This window comes from Chiloscyllium plagiosum, unplaced genomic scaffold, assembly GCF_037043375.1.
Source record: "Chiloscyllium plagiosum isolate Xiang-an unplaced genomic scaffold, Cpla_swu_hap1 HiC_scaffold_13, whole genome shotgun sequence".
Classification (NCBI taxonomy): Eukaryota; Metazoa; Chordata; class Chondrichthyes; order Orectolobiformes; family Hemiscylliidae; genus Chiloscyllium; species Chiloscyllium plagiosum.
This window is the reverse complement of record NW_028270151.1, coordinates 77081817-77097256: the sequence shown is the minus strand read 5'-3', so window position 1 is coordinate 77097256 and position 15440 is coordinate 77081817. Positions and strand designations below refer to the sequence as shown.

Genomic DNA, 15440 nt, shown 5'->3' with positions numbered 1-15440 from the left:
TATTAACCTTTTCTATTCTTCCTACCAAAGGGGATAATCTAACAATTTCTCATAATTCGACCAAAATTTTGCCCACTCACTTAACCTACCTATATCCCTTGGCACATACTGTACTTTTCACACTTGCTTGCCTGCTTGTCTCTGGGTCTTCAGCAAGTTTGGTTACCATTCGTCTTCCCCATCACCAAGTCATAAATATAAACTATCAACAGATAAGGCCCCAGATATGATCCCTGTTGTAATCCACTAGTTACAGCTATGTAGCCCAAAAATTACCCACTTATGCTCACCACTGTAGCTAATCCTCTATGCGAATAAATCACCCTCAAAACCAGACGCTCTTACCACGTGCAGTACACTCTTAGGTGGCACCTCAGTGAATGCCTGTTGGAAGTTCAAATGTATGACACCAACCTTATTATATTCTCACAGAATTCTAATAAATTTGTTAAATATCAAAAACCAGCACTGAGAGAGAAATAAACATTTCAAAGAACACAGAAACCTGAGCCACAGAAAACTGAGAAAAAACATTTTACTGGAAGCTTGGATTCAATCCCATTGTATTTACAGGAAATATATACATCAAATGACAATTAATATGTACAAAAATACAGTCACAACCATATTTATATATAAATTAAGAATAAATACAACATGCAGACCTCATGGAGAGGCAGAAGATAGACAGAACCCAGAGAACCTGATCCATTGGGTGCTCTCTAAATAAAACAGTGTTCCCGAGAGTGAGGTAAATAACAAGGAATTCTGTCACTTGGCGAGTTAAGGCAGAGGTGCAGTGATACCTGCTATCATCTGTCAAGCCTGGAGTCTCAGGCCAGATCCTTTATTGGCTAACAAAGACACAAAAACATCAACAGTACTGAGCAGCTACCTTCAAACAGGGCAGTGAGCTGCAATCTCCCTTTAAGTAGAACTGTAATCTTCCTTTAAACAGAACTAAAAGCAGAGACACAGTCTCATATTTAAGAGAGTTATGGACTCCTTTCAACAGAAACCCAGTTTCCCTCTGAACGCAAGTGCGGTCTCGATAAATATCAAAGTTATTGTTGATTGAAGTATCAAAAGCTATAAAAGTACTTGAAATCCAATCAGTCCTACTAGAAGAAAGTGTAACCGCCCAGACATTACTGCATCACAACGTAATCTCTCTTAAAACAAAAAGAGCTGTTAATGCAGCATTTCTTGCTGTATGTTAAAGTACCATGTTTCTTCATCAACCCACTTGTTTCTCACTGTTGGTGCACTGCTGCTGTATTTAGTTATTTACTGTCTTCTCTCTGGGGTATGGTTTAGGTTGGGCAGGAATCCTGCCTGCCCCTCCAATTTTGGCCTAAATCTAAACCATTTCCTGGTCGACTATCTGATATGTATGGCAGGTTTTCGTTTGAATTCATGTTGCAAGGAAGATAAATGGCAACTGGAACAAATGTAGGGGAGGTTGCTAGAAAGCCTCTTCTTTACTTTGATGGTATGCAAGGCTATTACCTATGCTTCTTGGGCTTATTATCACCTTTTATATAGCTGAGGTGAGAGAGGCAGACGTCAGGAAAATCCAGTGGAATCCTGGTTCCTGTCCTCCCATCTCCATCTGCATAACATTGACAAAATAAAATTGATTAACAGTGGTGCAATGTAAAGGAAATCTAGGCAAAGGCAGTGGGATGATTGTAGGCCAAATTCTTTCCCATTGTGCACTGTGATCCCATCTCATTTCAGCAGGGATAACAGATATTTGATTTGGGATCATGAATGAAAAATCAGCCTCAGTGTCTCCCTTAATACACCATTACCCTCCATTATGATTTTGTCTCTCCATTCATGCACCACATCACTTTTTCTGTTAAGAAACTGCTTCCCCATTAATATAACTTTTCCCTGTTAACACTATATTAATCCTTCAACTTAGGCTTTCTTTCCCCAACACCTACTTTATTCCTGATTCGTGTGATGTTTTTATATTTGCACCAACAATTTTGAGAAATTTTTTTTTGTTAAAAATGATTCCTCAAATGCAAGAAATAATTAATCCTTACATAGCTGTAACATGGCACTTGTTTTTAAACAAGAGGGGAGTCAGGTCATAAAACCATGATATTTGCTTTAAACAGTAATCTGCATTGCCACATAAAGGTTACCTATCTCATGAGAAAAGTGATGAATTTACAACGTGTAGCTGTAATGAGAGTGAAAACTGACATCTTAACCTTGTCATCCTTACCTCATGTATGTTTTGCTTTCAATTATGGCACCTTCATTTACAGCAGTAGAGATCACTAACTTGGCAGTTCAGTCAAAAATATTTCCAAACAACAGAATGAACAATTTAGATAAATTTGTGAAGTGAGAAGGTGAATATATATGCATTCCATCCTTACCAGGATGTAGTAAATTTTAGAAAAGTATATGTTAGCAGTAGGAACTTTGGCCAAATTATGGGCCTGGAACTGAAAAGTACAAATAGTCAACAGAGGTACGTGCCCTAAAGAGAAGTGAATAAGTTACATAGGTAGGAAGGTGAGTAAGGAAGACAGAGTGATATGGCGGTGGTGTTAAGATGAGTGAGATAAAGCATGAAAATTGGGTCATAAGGGCAGAAACATGGTGAGAAATTGGGAATGTAGTATTGTTGAAAAGGTGGCAACGTGGTGCTGTGATAAGGCCGAACGAAAATATGTGGGATTGTGTGTGTAAAACATCTCACACCATTGGGTCTTTGTTCTGATTTTCGATTGTCAGGTACTTTCTGAAACTGGGATTATAACATTAAGATATCTCTCCTCGTTCAGTTTCATTTTTGCAGCTATGATGGCAATTGCAGAACGACTGGACTCTATCATTGTAACAAATTTTTCAAAGATCCTTCTTACTCTTGTTTCATGACTAATTTGGAACTATGTTATTATTTAATTTGCTAGTTTATACTTCCCTCTGAATAATCTAATTTTCCTGGTATGATGTCCTCTGCTAGCCACTGAGATGTGAAACATACATTATGTGGGTTGTAATCATGGCAGCTAAAACTACAAAAATAATAGGATTCATTAGCCATTGTGTAGAAAAGCTATTCCAGCATTTTCATATGGATGTAATATGCCAGGTTCCCAATAGTGGCTAATTTTTGCTAATTAATAAGAGATAGGCCACACTGGGCTAAGCAAAGATTGGATTCAGCTATTCAGCCCCATCGGTTGGAGAGTTTACCCACATTAACGATTCTGGTCATGATTGTGTGGGAAACAGTCGTGGGTTATACTGTGAAAGGCTGACTGGCGGTGAAGCTGATAATGTTTCTGCTGTGAGCTAAGTGCATTGCTTGACCTGCAAAGGAATTCAGCACCAAGGCAAACTGCATCAAAACTAGCAAGATCAAGCAGATTAGTGAGAATTAGTTCAACCTGAATAAGTTAAATGGAGTGAAAGATGTGTTTAAGGACAGCTTCTGGGCCAAGGCTGGTGATATGCATGGGGTGTAACAACGTGGGTATTAGAAGTATCTAGGAACAGTACATAACAATCCAGGGTTGGGGAGTTCCATTGTTTAAACAAAGGGATGCTGAACTTGAGAGCACCAGCCTACAGCTGTATTTAAATCACAGCTCCATGACAGAAAGTACATCAAAAGGTGCTGGAAGAGATGCATGGAAATGAAAAAAAAATAATTTAAAGGAAAAGTTAATCAAGTAGGGATCAAAAGCTTTATTAGAGAGATAGATGTTAAACAAGCTCTTACAGGAGACAAAGAGACTCCACAGACTGGGACCTAGAGGCTGAAGGCATGCACATCACAGTGCATGAATGGGGTTGGGGTGACATAGACAATAGGAGGACAGGATAATTGGAATGGGGATTATGGTGAAGACTGATATAGAAATAGAGATGGAAAAGGTGATGGAAGAACTTAGATACAAAGATTAGAACAATTGGTTTGGAGATGCCACAACAATATTTAAATTAAGTTGACAATATATAGAGATTTTGAGAGGAATTCTCAGCCAGCTCTATTTTTCTCAGCTGAGGGTTGTGCAAAACTGCAGGAAAATTAAACATTAAAAAAGAAATTGGCAAACAAATCTTGAAGGAAGTGCATTGTGCCACAAAATCCTGTGGTCAACGTGTTTCCTCACAAATCCCAATAACTTCCAGCACTGAAATGGCAAAAGTATTGCAACCACTGGGTAAAATCAAGGACAACAATCAGCTCATGATGAGGAGTACTATGTGCAACAAGATCAGAATACCTGAAAATGTTGGTTACATTTATTTATATTATTCTTCAGACATCCCAAATATTGCAGCACTCATTCTCAAACATCCCAGATTGACAGGGATTCACTCTCACACATTCCAGTTAAACATGAATTCTTGCTCTCTCTCTCTCACATAGACACACGTCCCAGACACTCTGGGATTCACTCTCATACCTCCCAGTTATACCTGAATTCTCTCACACAGACATCCCAGCTTGAAAGGATTCACTCTCACACATGCCAGTTCAAAGAGGTTTCATTCCTATGTATCCCAGATATTCTGGCATTCATTCAAGCATCTCAGATATGCCAGGATTTACTGTTACACATCCCAAGTACACTGGGACGCCCACTCTCACATCTCAAATACTCCAGGAGTGCTGCATAGTTGTAAGTACCAAATTTTAAATGAGATTTTAAACAAGTCTGCCATATTGGATGGACACAAAAGTTCCCAAAACACTATCTGAAGCAGGGAGCTCCCTTGTCTAGGGCAACACTCATTTGTCAACCAATATTGCTATAAACAGACTGCCTACTCAGTATCACATTACTCTTTGTGGTAATTTGCTGTTTGCATTTCTTAAATTACAACAGTGACTACACTTCAACAGAAAACCTAATTGATTGTAAGGTAAATGTCATGAGGTCATAAAAGATGATGTAAATGTAAAGCTTTCTTAAGACCTGACACACACACACACACACACATATTCCAAAACACTACAGAATGGCTGTCATTTATCCCAATTATTTCAGGATTAACTTTCAGACATCACAGACATTCAGACTGACTTCCAGATACCATATATACCCCTGGACTGATTTCCAAATATCCTGAAAACTTCCAAACTTACTCTCATCTAGTCCAAACACTTTAGGACTTATTCTCACATTTCTTTGATTCTCCAAAACTGTATCATGTAAGAATACATGAGTGCTGCATTACTGTTGAAGAGTGTGACTGAGTTTAGAATATATTAGGGGGCTGTGTGCTGTTCTAAGTGCTGTTATAGCTTAGACACATGCATAAGCTTGAGACTGCTTCTTGTCATTCTGGAATACATTAATGTGTCTAAGTTAGTGAGGCAATGAGATACAACACGTTAACACCAAGGATTTTGAGGACAATCAATGCAGGAAGACATTGTAATAGCACTTCCATGTTTTTAAAGTTGGTATTCTGCAAAAGGTGTGTGGATAGCCCTTATGATGAGAGAGAAATGGAGGGCTCCACAATCAAACTCCAACTGTCACTGATCACAATATGAAAGGATTCAGTTAATATCCGTGGATGTGAATTACTACAGGCTCCATCCAAATTACAGTTTCATTAAATCACTGAGTATACATAATAAAGAGATGCTTTATCCCTTTTGCAAAGAGTTTCTGAGATTAAGTCACTGGTGTGCGGTACATTCCTTTGTCGAAGGATCATGCTTCCTCTTCATTGCGATTACTGTTAAATTTTGGGCAGATCGCATTCAGCCTTAGTCCTAGCTGAACTTCAGCATTAAATCCAATCTAACTGGTTGCCAGAGATATTTGCTTGAGGTAACTTGAATTCTGATTTGACAGATTTTTTACCTTGAATGCAGTATCAGTTTGATTGGTTAAGCCTTGTTCTCACTTTCTACTGGGTGAGAGATTAAGTATCCGATCTCTTATTGTTTTATTAACCATTGGCTGTTCCAAGGCCAACCCTCTCCGATTAGCTGAAGGTGATACGTACAGCCCAAGGTTAGCCTCTCTGGTCCTCTATGCATTGGGCTGGAAGTTTAGGTCGCTCTGTATATGCAGGAGTTGAACACATACATCATACTTCGCTGACAGGAGTATTCCGGCTCAACTCCTTGATCCCATGTAGGATTCGCTTCATGTGGCCCACTCTCGCTATCCCCAAGTCCTGCCAAACACAGGTTAGAGGACAGGTGTTTATTGCCAGTGTGTTAGTTTAGTAAATAATAGAACAATCTGAAACAAAATGTAGGCCAAAGAAATGGAGTAACCTGAAAAGGAAACTGGGTTAAATGGATAAAACAATGGCCCAAAAAGGTCGCCAGGAACCGACTACGCATTCCTCCTTGTCCCTGTAACAACAGTTTTGCCACACAGCTCAATAACCAGCTCAAATGTTGTCTTCTCTTAAAATGAAATATGTCCCTGAATGGGATAAGAATTGGATAAATTAAAGAGAGCAGAACAGCAGAGCTTTATTCACAGCATTGCACAAATACTTATTAGTCATGGCTAAGTTACCCACTTCTGGCCCCATCAAAATCCATTCAGAAAATATTTAAGTACATATGTAATCTTTGAACACAATAAATTCTATTGGTATACAATACACATCATGGTGTTTAAAAAGTGAAATTCTATAGCGCTTACTACTCTAGTACACACTGGATATCCCACTGGGTGCAGTGCCTAACCTACTGGTGCCTAATACAGGTCTTTATTTCACCAACCCCAAGGTCATCTCATTCTTGCGATTTTATTTGGAAGTCTAGATACAGGGCAAGGGTTCCAATATAACGTCCCATCAAGCATTCTAAGGTCAGGTACAGAGTAACCGACAAAGCTCTTTAAACAGCTCTGTCAAGCAGCACAAGAAAAATGCTGAAAATGTGTTGCTGGAAAAGGGCATGTTAACTCTGCTTTCTTCCCACAGATGCTGCTAGACCTGCTGAGTTTCTCCAGCAGTTTCTGTCTTTGTTTCAGATTTCCAGCATCCACAGTACTTTGACTTATTCTACTTCTGTGTGCCCCCTTGGCTTCAGGAAGGGCTTATACCCGAAACGTCGATTCTCCTGTTCCCTGGATGCTGCCTGACCTGCTGCGGTTTTCCAGCAACACATTTTCAGCTCTGATCTCCAGCATCTGCAGACCTCACTTTCTCCGCACAAGAAAAGTGCCAAACTTTAAGTTTAGTTGCCTGATGGGGTTACGTAAAAGAATTTTCCATTTCTCCTGTCAGCCCTTGCCTAAGTGAGATTGCCAATTTGTGCTGAATTAGCTGCCCTTTTGTGCAGTGAGCTGATACTCTCTAACAATGTCCTCGATTCATTTCACTCAGAAGCATTATAGAACTGTTTGGGCAGTAAGAGAGGCCAGGTCTGAAGGCACAGATCAATGTGCGTTTCAAGTGTTTGTTGAGGATTTGTGCACATGTGGAGGGTTCATTATGAGTGTGAGATTTTGAGTTGATGTTTGAGTTTGAGCATTGACTCCTCACTTTAAAATGTTCAGGTGTCTGAAGCAGTGGTTTGCAATTCCTGAGGTGAGAATGTAGGCCTGGCAATGAGGAATAACATTACAAGCACCTTGGGACTGGGGAGCCAAGGGGGCACACAGAAGTAGAATAAGTCAAAGTACTGTGGATGCTGGAAATCTGAAACAAAGACAGAAACTGCTGGAGAAACTCAGGTCTAGCAGCATCTGTGGGAAGAAAGCAGAGTTAACATGTCAAGTCCTGTGAGTCTCCTCATCAAAACTGATGATGAAGAGTTCTGATGAAGTGTCACCAGACTCGACAAGTTAACTCTGCTTTCTCCCATAGATGCTGCCAGACCTGCTGAGTTTCACCAGCAATTTCTGTTTTTGCACCCAACCATAGGTCAGGATGACCCTGAACACTTATCCTGAATCCAGGCCACTTATTCAGGAACAGTATGACTGCAATCTAAACTTCAAATTATTCCTGAGTGATGGTCAACTGGTTGCCAGGACGATGGTTAAAGGATGCCTGCCTTGCCTAGCATTTCGCAGGCACCTGGGAGAGACTCAAAAATTAGATGGTGGAAAGTCGTGAAATCTGAACTACCAAGTTTATAAGCAAAAGGTAAAAACTAAAATCGAAGTTAGTTCTGAGAGACATGATTGAGAGACACAATATCATCACTTTGTATTTTGGGACCTGTAATACTCTATATTTTGAGAGCTAGAAGAAGATAGGTTAATAACATTGAAAAATGTTGACACGTCTATATCCAAAATATTGCTTGAAAATCTTCACATAGGATATAAGGTTAGTTTGAATGGGTAAAGCATGCAATATGCAAGATTCCTAATAAATACATACACACGTCACAGGGTTGTACTTGTACAATGCCATCTGCGAGGATAAAATATCTGAAATGAAAGGGAGCGTTCTTACACGACATTTTGTTCATAAATGTCCAAATATTTGAGATTAAACAATAGCTACCCTGAGATGAGTACTAATGGTATAAGCGGTTGAAGGAAAGAAGCAGAATGCAAGATAGTCAGAAAGTCAAGGCAGCAGCTGGCACCACATCAGGTTGCTGGTACAAACCTCAACTTTTAAACTTTTTGTTTCTTCCCCAACCACCCCACTATCCAAAACAATTAAAAAGCCGGTGAGTCCTTGTCCAGGTAATTAGCTTGGTACTGTGTTACAGCTAGTTAGACCACTAATCTCAACACCAAACTACAACAGGCAGAGTCAGAGTCAATAGGGGAAATCTCAATTTTAAGGAATAAATGAGCAGTTCATGTCAAAGACAAAGTTGCAATGAATAAGAAACAGGAATGCACCTTGATCCTGCTCACCCCTGGTTTTAGGGTCAGATGTCCAATAGGCTTGTAGAAGACAGCTTGTTATCAATAAGAGTGCTTGCTTTTCTTGTCAAAGTTATTCACTCTTACCCCTGCCTTCCACTACTCATTCCATTTTCCTCAGCCATCATAGTCTCACTGTCTCTTTGAACATATCTGCCTTCGTTGACTTTGGCCTTGTGCAGTTGACTTACCATTGAAAAGGCCTCTAGCTTGTCAATCATGTTGTCTGTGGGCAGAAACATTCCCAAAGCAATTCCGTAGTTAAATTCTGCACGATACTGGGGAAACCCATTATTCCAGACTTTTCAGCCCTCCAACGGAGAAGAAGCCTTCAGATTAAAATCCATGCCAGTGAATCCTCCCCAGCTCGGCACCCAATTACAGATTATGCTTCAATTTACTATTATCTTGGTGTCAGAACTATCTTTATCTCAGTACCAAAAGAGTGAAGTTGCTCTCCGAAGTCATGGTATAATGTCCCCAAACAGAGCCCACTCTTTGCCTGAAATTCTCCTTTCCTTACCCAAATAAAGTTTCAATAGCATTTGGCATTTTGTCTTGAAAGCTTTGTGGGTGTGTAGCTGCCAGCACACTGGTGATTCGCCTAATCAAGATTAGCCTGTCCATTGTATAACTCTTCTTTACAAACTCCCTTGGAGCTCAGGGTTCCACTGTACCTTCCAACTGATGTGATCTCAACAAACAGCAAGTTACAGCAGAAAAGACAATACTGATAAGGGCAGGCTGTATTAGTTTGGTATTCATGCATAAGTGAAAATGTCACTCATATACCTTCAGGTCTCGTCTCTCCAGATGCAAGAGCTCTGAACCACGGATGTCATGCCGGATGAAGATGTCTCTGTACTCGAACAGGCTAAGATGCTCTAACCAGGCTGCCACCTCCTCAGTACCCCACTGATGCACTGTGGGAAAGCGAAGAGCAGCGCCACCTTCAGTACCCACAATCCCAAAGGCAAAGAGAAATGCACAACCATCACCCGCTAGCAAAAAAAAGCCCACAGAAATTTCAGAGAGTGCAAAGTATACTATCAGCTAATCTTGCAAGTGATATTTCAGGGAGACACTCTAAATCAGTAAGTACACAATCCAATGTGGAATCCAGTTCAGCTGCTGAAATGAAATATCTGTTTTTGAGTGGAGAGCTCCAGGCTATATGATCAAACATCCACTGGCCTCATCCAATCTCTCTGTCAAACTGTAGTTCATAAACAGCCCTGCTAGTCAATGAAAGGTGAGCTTTCCGACATAGCATTAGTAAATGTTTCCCTGGTCTCGTGCTGAGGCAGCATTTCAAATACCACCTCTAATCTGTTCTCAGTTAGCTAAGTCAACCCTATAAGTAATTTCTGTACCAGAGTGAGATGGAATCAGTGGAAGGAATTGTTCATAGGTCCTGCTCCATTTACTCTTGTTGCAAATGGATTTTGCGTGAGGAAAGAATTGGGAGTCAGGGTCAAACAACAGTGCTGATATTCGTTGGCTAAAATCATATGAAGATTGGTCACTTCACATCAATCCCCAATACAGAAAAAATTAACATTATCAATAGAACAAAATCAATGGAATTGAAAACAAAGTTGAGTACATGCTGAATGAGCTAATATGCCGTCCACCATCTTCTACCTCTGTATCCCACTCATTATGTGTTACTCCCCTTCATTAAATTGCCCCCTGAATCTACTACTTTAATTTAACTTAAACTTGGTTTGTATTTTTCTGACCAGTAGGAATCAAGATTAAAACTGACAGTTGAAGTATAACATGAGTTAGGAAATATGGAATTATCTGAGTTATCCAGTGCTGATGCAAACTACAGTTCTGGTATTAAATTAGATTTTGTGCCCAAATATGCAGCGTCTCCTAATGCAGGTTCTATTTTAAACAGCAGCCTGGAGCCCACCCTCAAATGCTTCTGTAATACATTAATATCACCAAACAGATACAATTTGCTATTTAAAATAATAAACATAGAATGTATTTTGATTTTCTACAATTTATTACTGGTTAAAATAATCAGAGTAAGCATTTTTATACTGGAGGGGAAAACTCTGCAGAAAGATCAGGTGGAAGACAGAGATTCCATGCAAGGTTCTGGTTTACGAGACTCTGCACAGAGTTCAATTGTAAGAGGTTCTGCAAAGGCCTAAGGTATATAGTATCAAAGATCTGGCTTAGGAAATTCTGCACAGGTTTGGACTGAGGAGAAATTCCCTTTTATCTAAGCTACTATTTACTCTAAAGTCAGAAGTCACACGACACCAGGTTACAGTCCAATAGCTTTATTTGAAATCACAAGTTTTCGGACAACTGCTCCTTTGTCATTATTTATTCCAAGCAAGGGTTAACAGGGAGGCCTCTACAAATTGCTCTGGTTCTACTGTGTCAGCAGTAGTTTTGCTGCAGTATCCAGTCTCTCTCTATTCTCAGTTCTGCACAGTAAATGTTAGCATGGTATTTCACTGTCAGAAGGCTCAGAGTCAGGCTTGATTCAGTTCTTACCACCAAATATTCACCTTCCAGTAGAAATAATGACCATAGCTAACATTTCATTTGGTTTCTCGGAGACCATTTATCGCACATTTATCAAGATTAGATAGAATGCAGGAATCTATTGGGATATATGGCTTATACCACAATTGGGAAAGTAATGCTTTATCTTCTGGCACGGAAATAACTTCTACCCGCATCCTGCGAACAAATGTCAAAGACCAGCTTTGGAATATCTATCTCCATTGTGCACCCTTCTGAAGCATGTGCCTTCTACAACTTCAGTGGACGATGAATTCAGGGTTAAGATATATGGACAAGTGCATGATTTTATCTCAGTACCACAATAGAGGAGCCTGCAGTACCACTATCAGATATGAAATTGTAAAAACAAAGGTGACAATGGGGCTTGCTGATTTCTCTTAATACAACAATACAAATGCCTCAGCCAAGGAGTTATATTTGCAGTGTAAAAATTCAAAATTCCATCAACATAATGGAACTGGTATGATTGGTAAGATGTGGATGTACATGTGATCATGATTTATGCAACTCTCTCCAAACATGAACAGATTGTACAGCAGCAAATCTAGATGATGACGACGACAATGCAAGTTACAGATACAGGACACATAACACAGAAGTGAAGGAGGGTCAGAGCTCACACACGTACCTGGTAGTCCCATATTCCCCCTAGTTTCCTTGTTCTTGTTGTTCTTTTCTTTTTTTAACTTTGACACAAGACGAAATTTGGCACTGCGAGTGCGCTTAGAATATTCTAATAACTGGCCCTGAGCAATACACAAAGACATTAGAATAGTAAAGAAGTAACAGCAGTGACAGCCATTGACAGAGGTTTTCAAGGCCTCTCTGAACACGGTCCTGGGGGACTGGAGGATTGCAAACATGATGATGTTGTTTAAGAAAGGGACAAAGGTTAAGCCTGGAAACTACAGGCATGTCAGCTTGATATTAATAGTGGGAAAGCTGATGCAGGCCATAATACTGTATAAGACAAATATATATTTGAAGAAAAAATAAGTTGATCCTCGACAATCACTTTGGTGTTTTCAACAACAGGCCATGTCTAACAAATTTAATTGATATTTTGACAAGGTGACACAGGCAAGTGATGAGGGTAGTGCTGTGAGTGTTACGTTTTTGAACTTTCAGAAAGCATCTGATACAATGCCCCATGGCAGGTTAGTTAGCAAATTAGAAATGTTTGGAATTGATGGGTGTTTGGTAGCATGAATGAATAAAACATATGTTGCATACACATGCACATGTAAATTACTAAGACAGATAAATAACTGCCCGGACCCGTCATATACATACAATACTCTTCAGGTATACACAATCACCATATATGCACAACATTGATGCAAGGACTGGGTGGGAGGCAAACCTATTTTTGAGCGATGAGACCCAAGAATTAAAAGAGCTTGTCTCATGCAGAGTTGTGCCAACTCCACACCTGGGCACTCTCCTTAGTTGAAATCAGGGGCATCAAGTCCAAGGCTTGGTTATTTTAGAAGAAATCTTTGTGAGAGCTGTAACAAAGCTAATGGAGTACCCTTTACATTCTCAAGGTGTACCAAAATGTTTAATGGTCACTAGATAATATTAGAATTGTTATCCTTGTTGTGGGTAAGTGAGGAACACTATTTGGAACACTATTTATAAATGAATGAGGATAAGATCTACTTTGTGTGGTATTAGCTGAGGGTTAAATGTTAGCCAGGATATAAAAAGAACTTCCCTGTGTAATGTTAAAAGATTAAATTGTACTATCTCTCTGGACATTAATGTAATGTTAAAAGGTTAAACTGTTCTGTCTTTGGGTGGGGGTGACATTCATGCAGGAATGTGGATGACTCACACATCATTTGGCCAGCCATTTACTACTACTCTCCTGTTATTATCAAATTGAATTCTCATTCAGAAGTGCTTTCATAGCCATCCCCCTGAAGCTAGGACATGTCACACCTACATTATTTTGGGGAATCACACAGTCAGGAAATCGTTTGCATAACAATTCCCCAGGATTAGGGCATTTACATTATCTCTGAGGATGACCTCATCCTCCCATTGTACCTCGGTTAGCATGTGGTTATTGGGGTGGAGGTGGCGGTGGGGAGTGGGCAGAGTACCTGTAAGCATTACCAACTGACCTGTGTAAAGGGGATGTGTTTCCTTTGTTTGGGGCCTCTTTTGACTCAACTTTGCATGCCTGTGAAGAGGGTCAAAGGGGGTCAGCTAGCTTGTACAGGCTTTAATAAATTTTACCTGTTTGCAGAAGTTAGTGCGTGTGAATTGCATCTTGTGTGTGAAACCTTGGAAAAGAACCTAACACCTGTTTCTTACAAATAGTGTTATTTAATTATTACACCTCATGGAAAGAACATATGTCACCTGCTCAGGAGGCCATTAAAAGACATCTTCATACGATTATTATGTTTGATGGTCTCCTGACATGCTGAGTGGTGAAAGTGAGGTTTTCTCTGTGAAAAACATTAGTGGGCAGTTGATTATTCCATGGGTCTGGGGCCAATGGTCACAATCTTCCACTTATGGAGTGAACGGCTGCAAAGACAATGTCCTGTCCAGATTAGATTGAAGGCTGGTCATTGTCTTTGAGGGAGATTGAAGCCTGAGACTCATTGTTGGTACAGCAATGAGATTTTAAATAAGATTTCATGTGGCCCATAATTCCATCCATCTTGACATTGGGCTGCTAGCAGCTACATAAATATTAGCTTTTGTCCCCAGAGTGCAAGTACCTTTTCGACAATGGAGAGTTTAATGTTAGCTCATTAATTCCCATGTCATGCAGCATGATTGCATCAAGGTGAATGACAGGCTGGGCAAGTTGGGAGAGTACCAGTAGACACTTAGTTGAACCAGGACACTGAATACATTTCAGGAGTTGATCATCGGATGTTTAATCAGTAACAGGTTAAAGGCTTATTAGGAGCAAGCAGGAAAGTAGAATTGCAGCCAAGGTGAGACCAGCCCTGATTGTATTAAATGGTGAAATAGACTTAAGGAACTAAATTGCCTACTCCTGCTTCAAATTCTTATGGACTGAAGCATCTGGTCACCATCCATTTGGAGTCAATTAGATTAGATTACCTACAGTGCGGAAACAGGCCCTTCGGCCCAACAAGTCCACACCGACCCTCCGAAGAGTAACCCACCCAGACCCATTACCCTACATTCACCCCTGACTAATGTACTATGGGCAATTTAGCATGGCCAATTCTCCTAACCTGCACATCTTTGGACTGTGGGAGGAAACCGGAGCACCTGGAGGAAACCCACGCAGACACGGAGAGAATGTGCCAACTCCACACAGCAAAATCTCAATTAGCAATTTGATAAACTCATTTGTTAATGAGTTTTAGATCATTCTGACCAAGGAAGACAAAACTGTATTTCTGGAAAATCAGCACCTTCAAGAGGGGAAGGAAAGAAATGGCAAAAAAGCAGACACCATCTAACATGTGCCAATCTACAAATTGTTCATTTAGTAAAATCCTTTGTAAGTTTGCAAACTTACCTCATCATCACTTGGTTCAATGAGCTGACACAGCCAAGGAATCTCTGCTAGTTTCCGAAGTTGCAAGTCCACATTAGCCAGAGCCCCAGTGAGTTCATCCTTCTGAGGGGGATCCAACTGCTGCAGCCAGAAAGGAAAGCATATAGCAGCACGCTTAGCAGTAGTCACATAAAAACAAACTCTAGCATAATACGTGCATGCGCAATTTCATGTACTTTCTCTCTTCTGTTTTATGATGTTTAAAGATCAGAAGTGAATGACTCAGCAGTTATGGTCTCTGGGTTTCAGACAGCTAGCTTCCGGGAGTAGTACAGGATACCTAATCCGATGCATGTGAAATTGCCACAAAACCGGGTTTGATTTCACATTCAGTAAGGATTCCAATTTGCTCTGAATCAAAAACGCTTTTCATCCCAACTACATTAGATATTAGTGTTGTATTTTTGTAAGATGAACAAGAGCAAGTCTTACACAGTAAGTGGGAGGACCCTGGGAAGTATTGTAGAATAGAGTGATCT

At 40.1% G+C, this 15440-nt stretch overlaps 1 protein-coding gene across 7 annotated transcripts in view; it reads right to left on the bottom strand.

The window, feature by feature from the left end:
• Positions 1–518: 518 nt before the first annotated feature.
• The window catches only part of dgkd (diacylglycerol kinase delta), a 151005-nt gene continuing 136083 nt past the window's right edge, over positions 519–15440 (bottom strand). For 3 of the 7 annotated variants that reach the window (XM_043701899.2, XM_043701903.2, XM_043701904.2), the window contains 4 exons: positions 14923–15042; positions 12034–12151; positions 9645–9802; positions 519–6177 (listed from right to left, as the gene is read on the bottom strand). In XM_043701899.2, coding sequence (XP_043557834.2) covers positions 6088–6177; positions 9645–9802; positions 12034–12151; positions 14923–15042 — 486 coding nt within the window. In that variant the 3' untranslated portion in view covers positions 519–6087. Of the gene's footprint in view, positions 6178–7821; positions 8403–9644; positions 9803–12033; positions 12152–14922; positions 15043–15440 lie in introns of those variants that run through there. The other 4 variants (XM_043701900.2, XM_087993770.1, XM_043701902.2 and 1 more) reach the window with 4 other exon arrangements.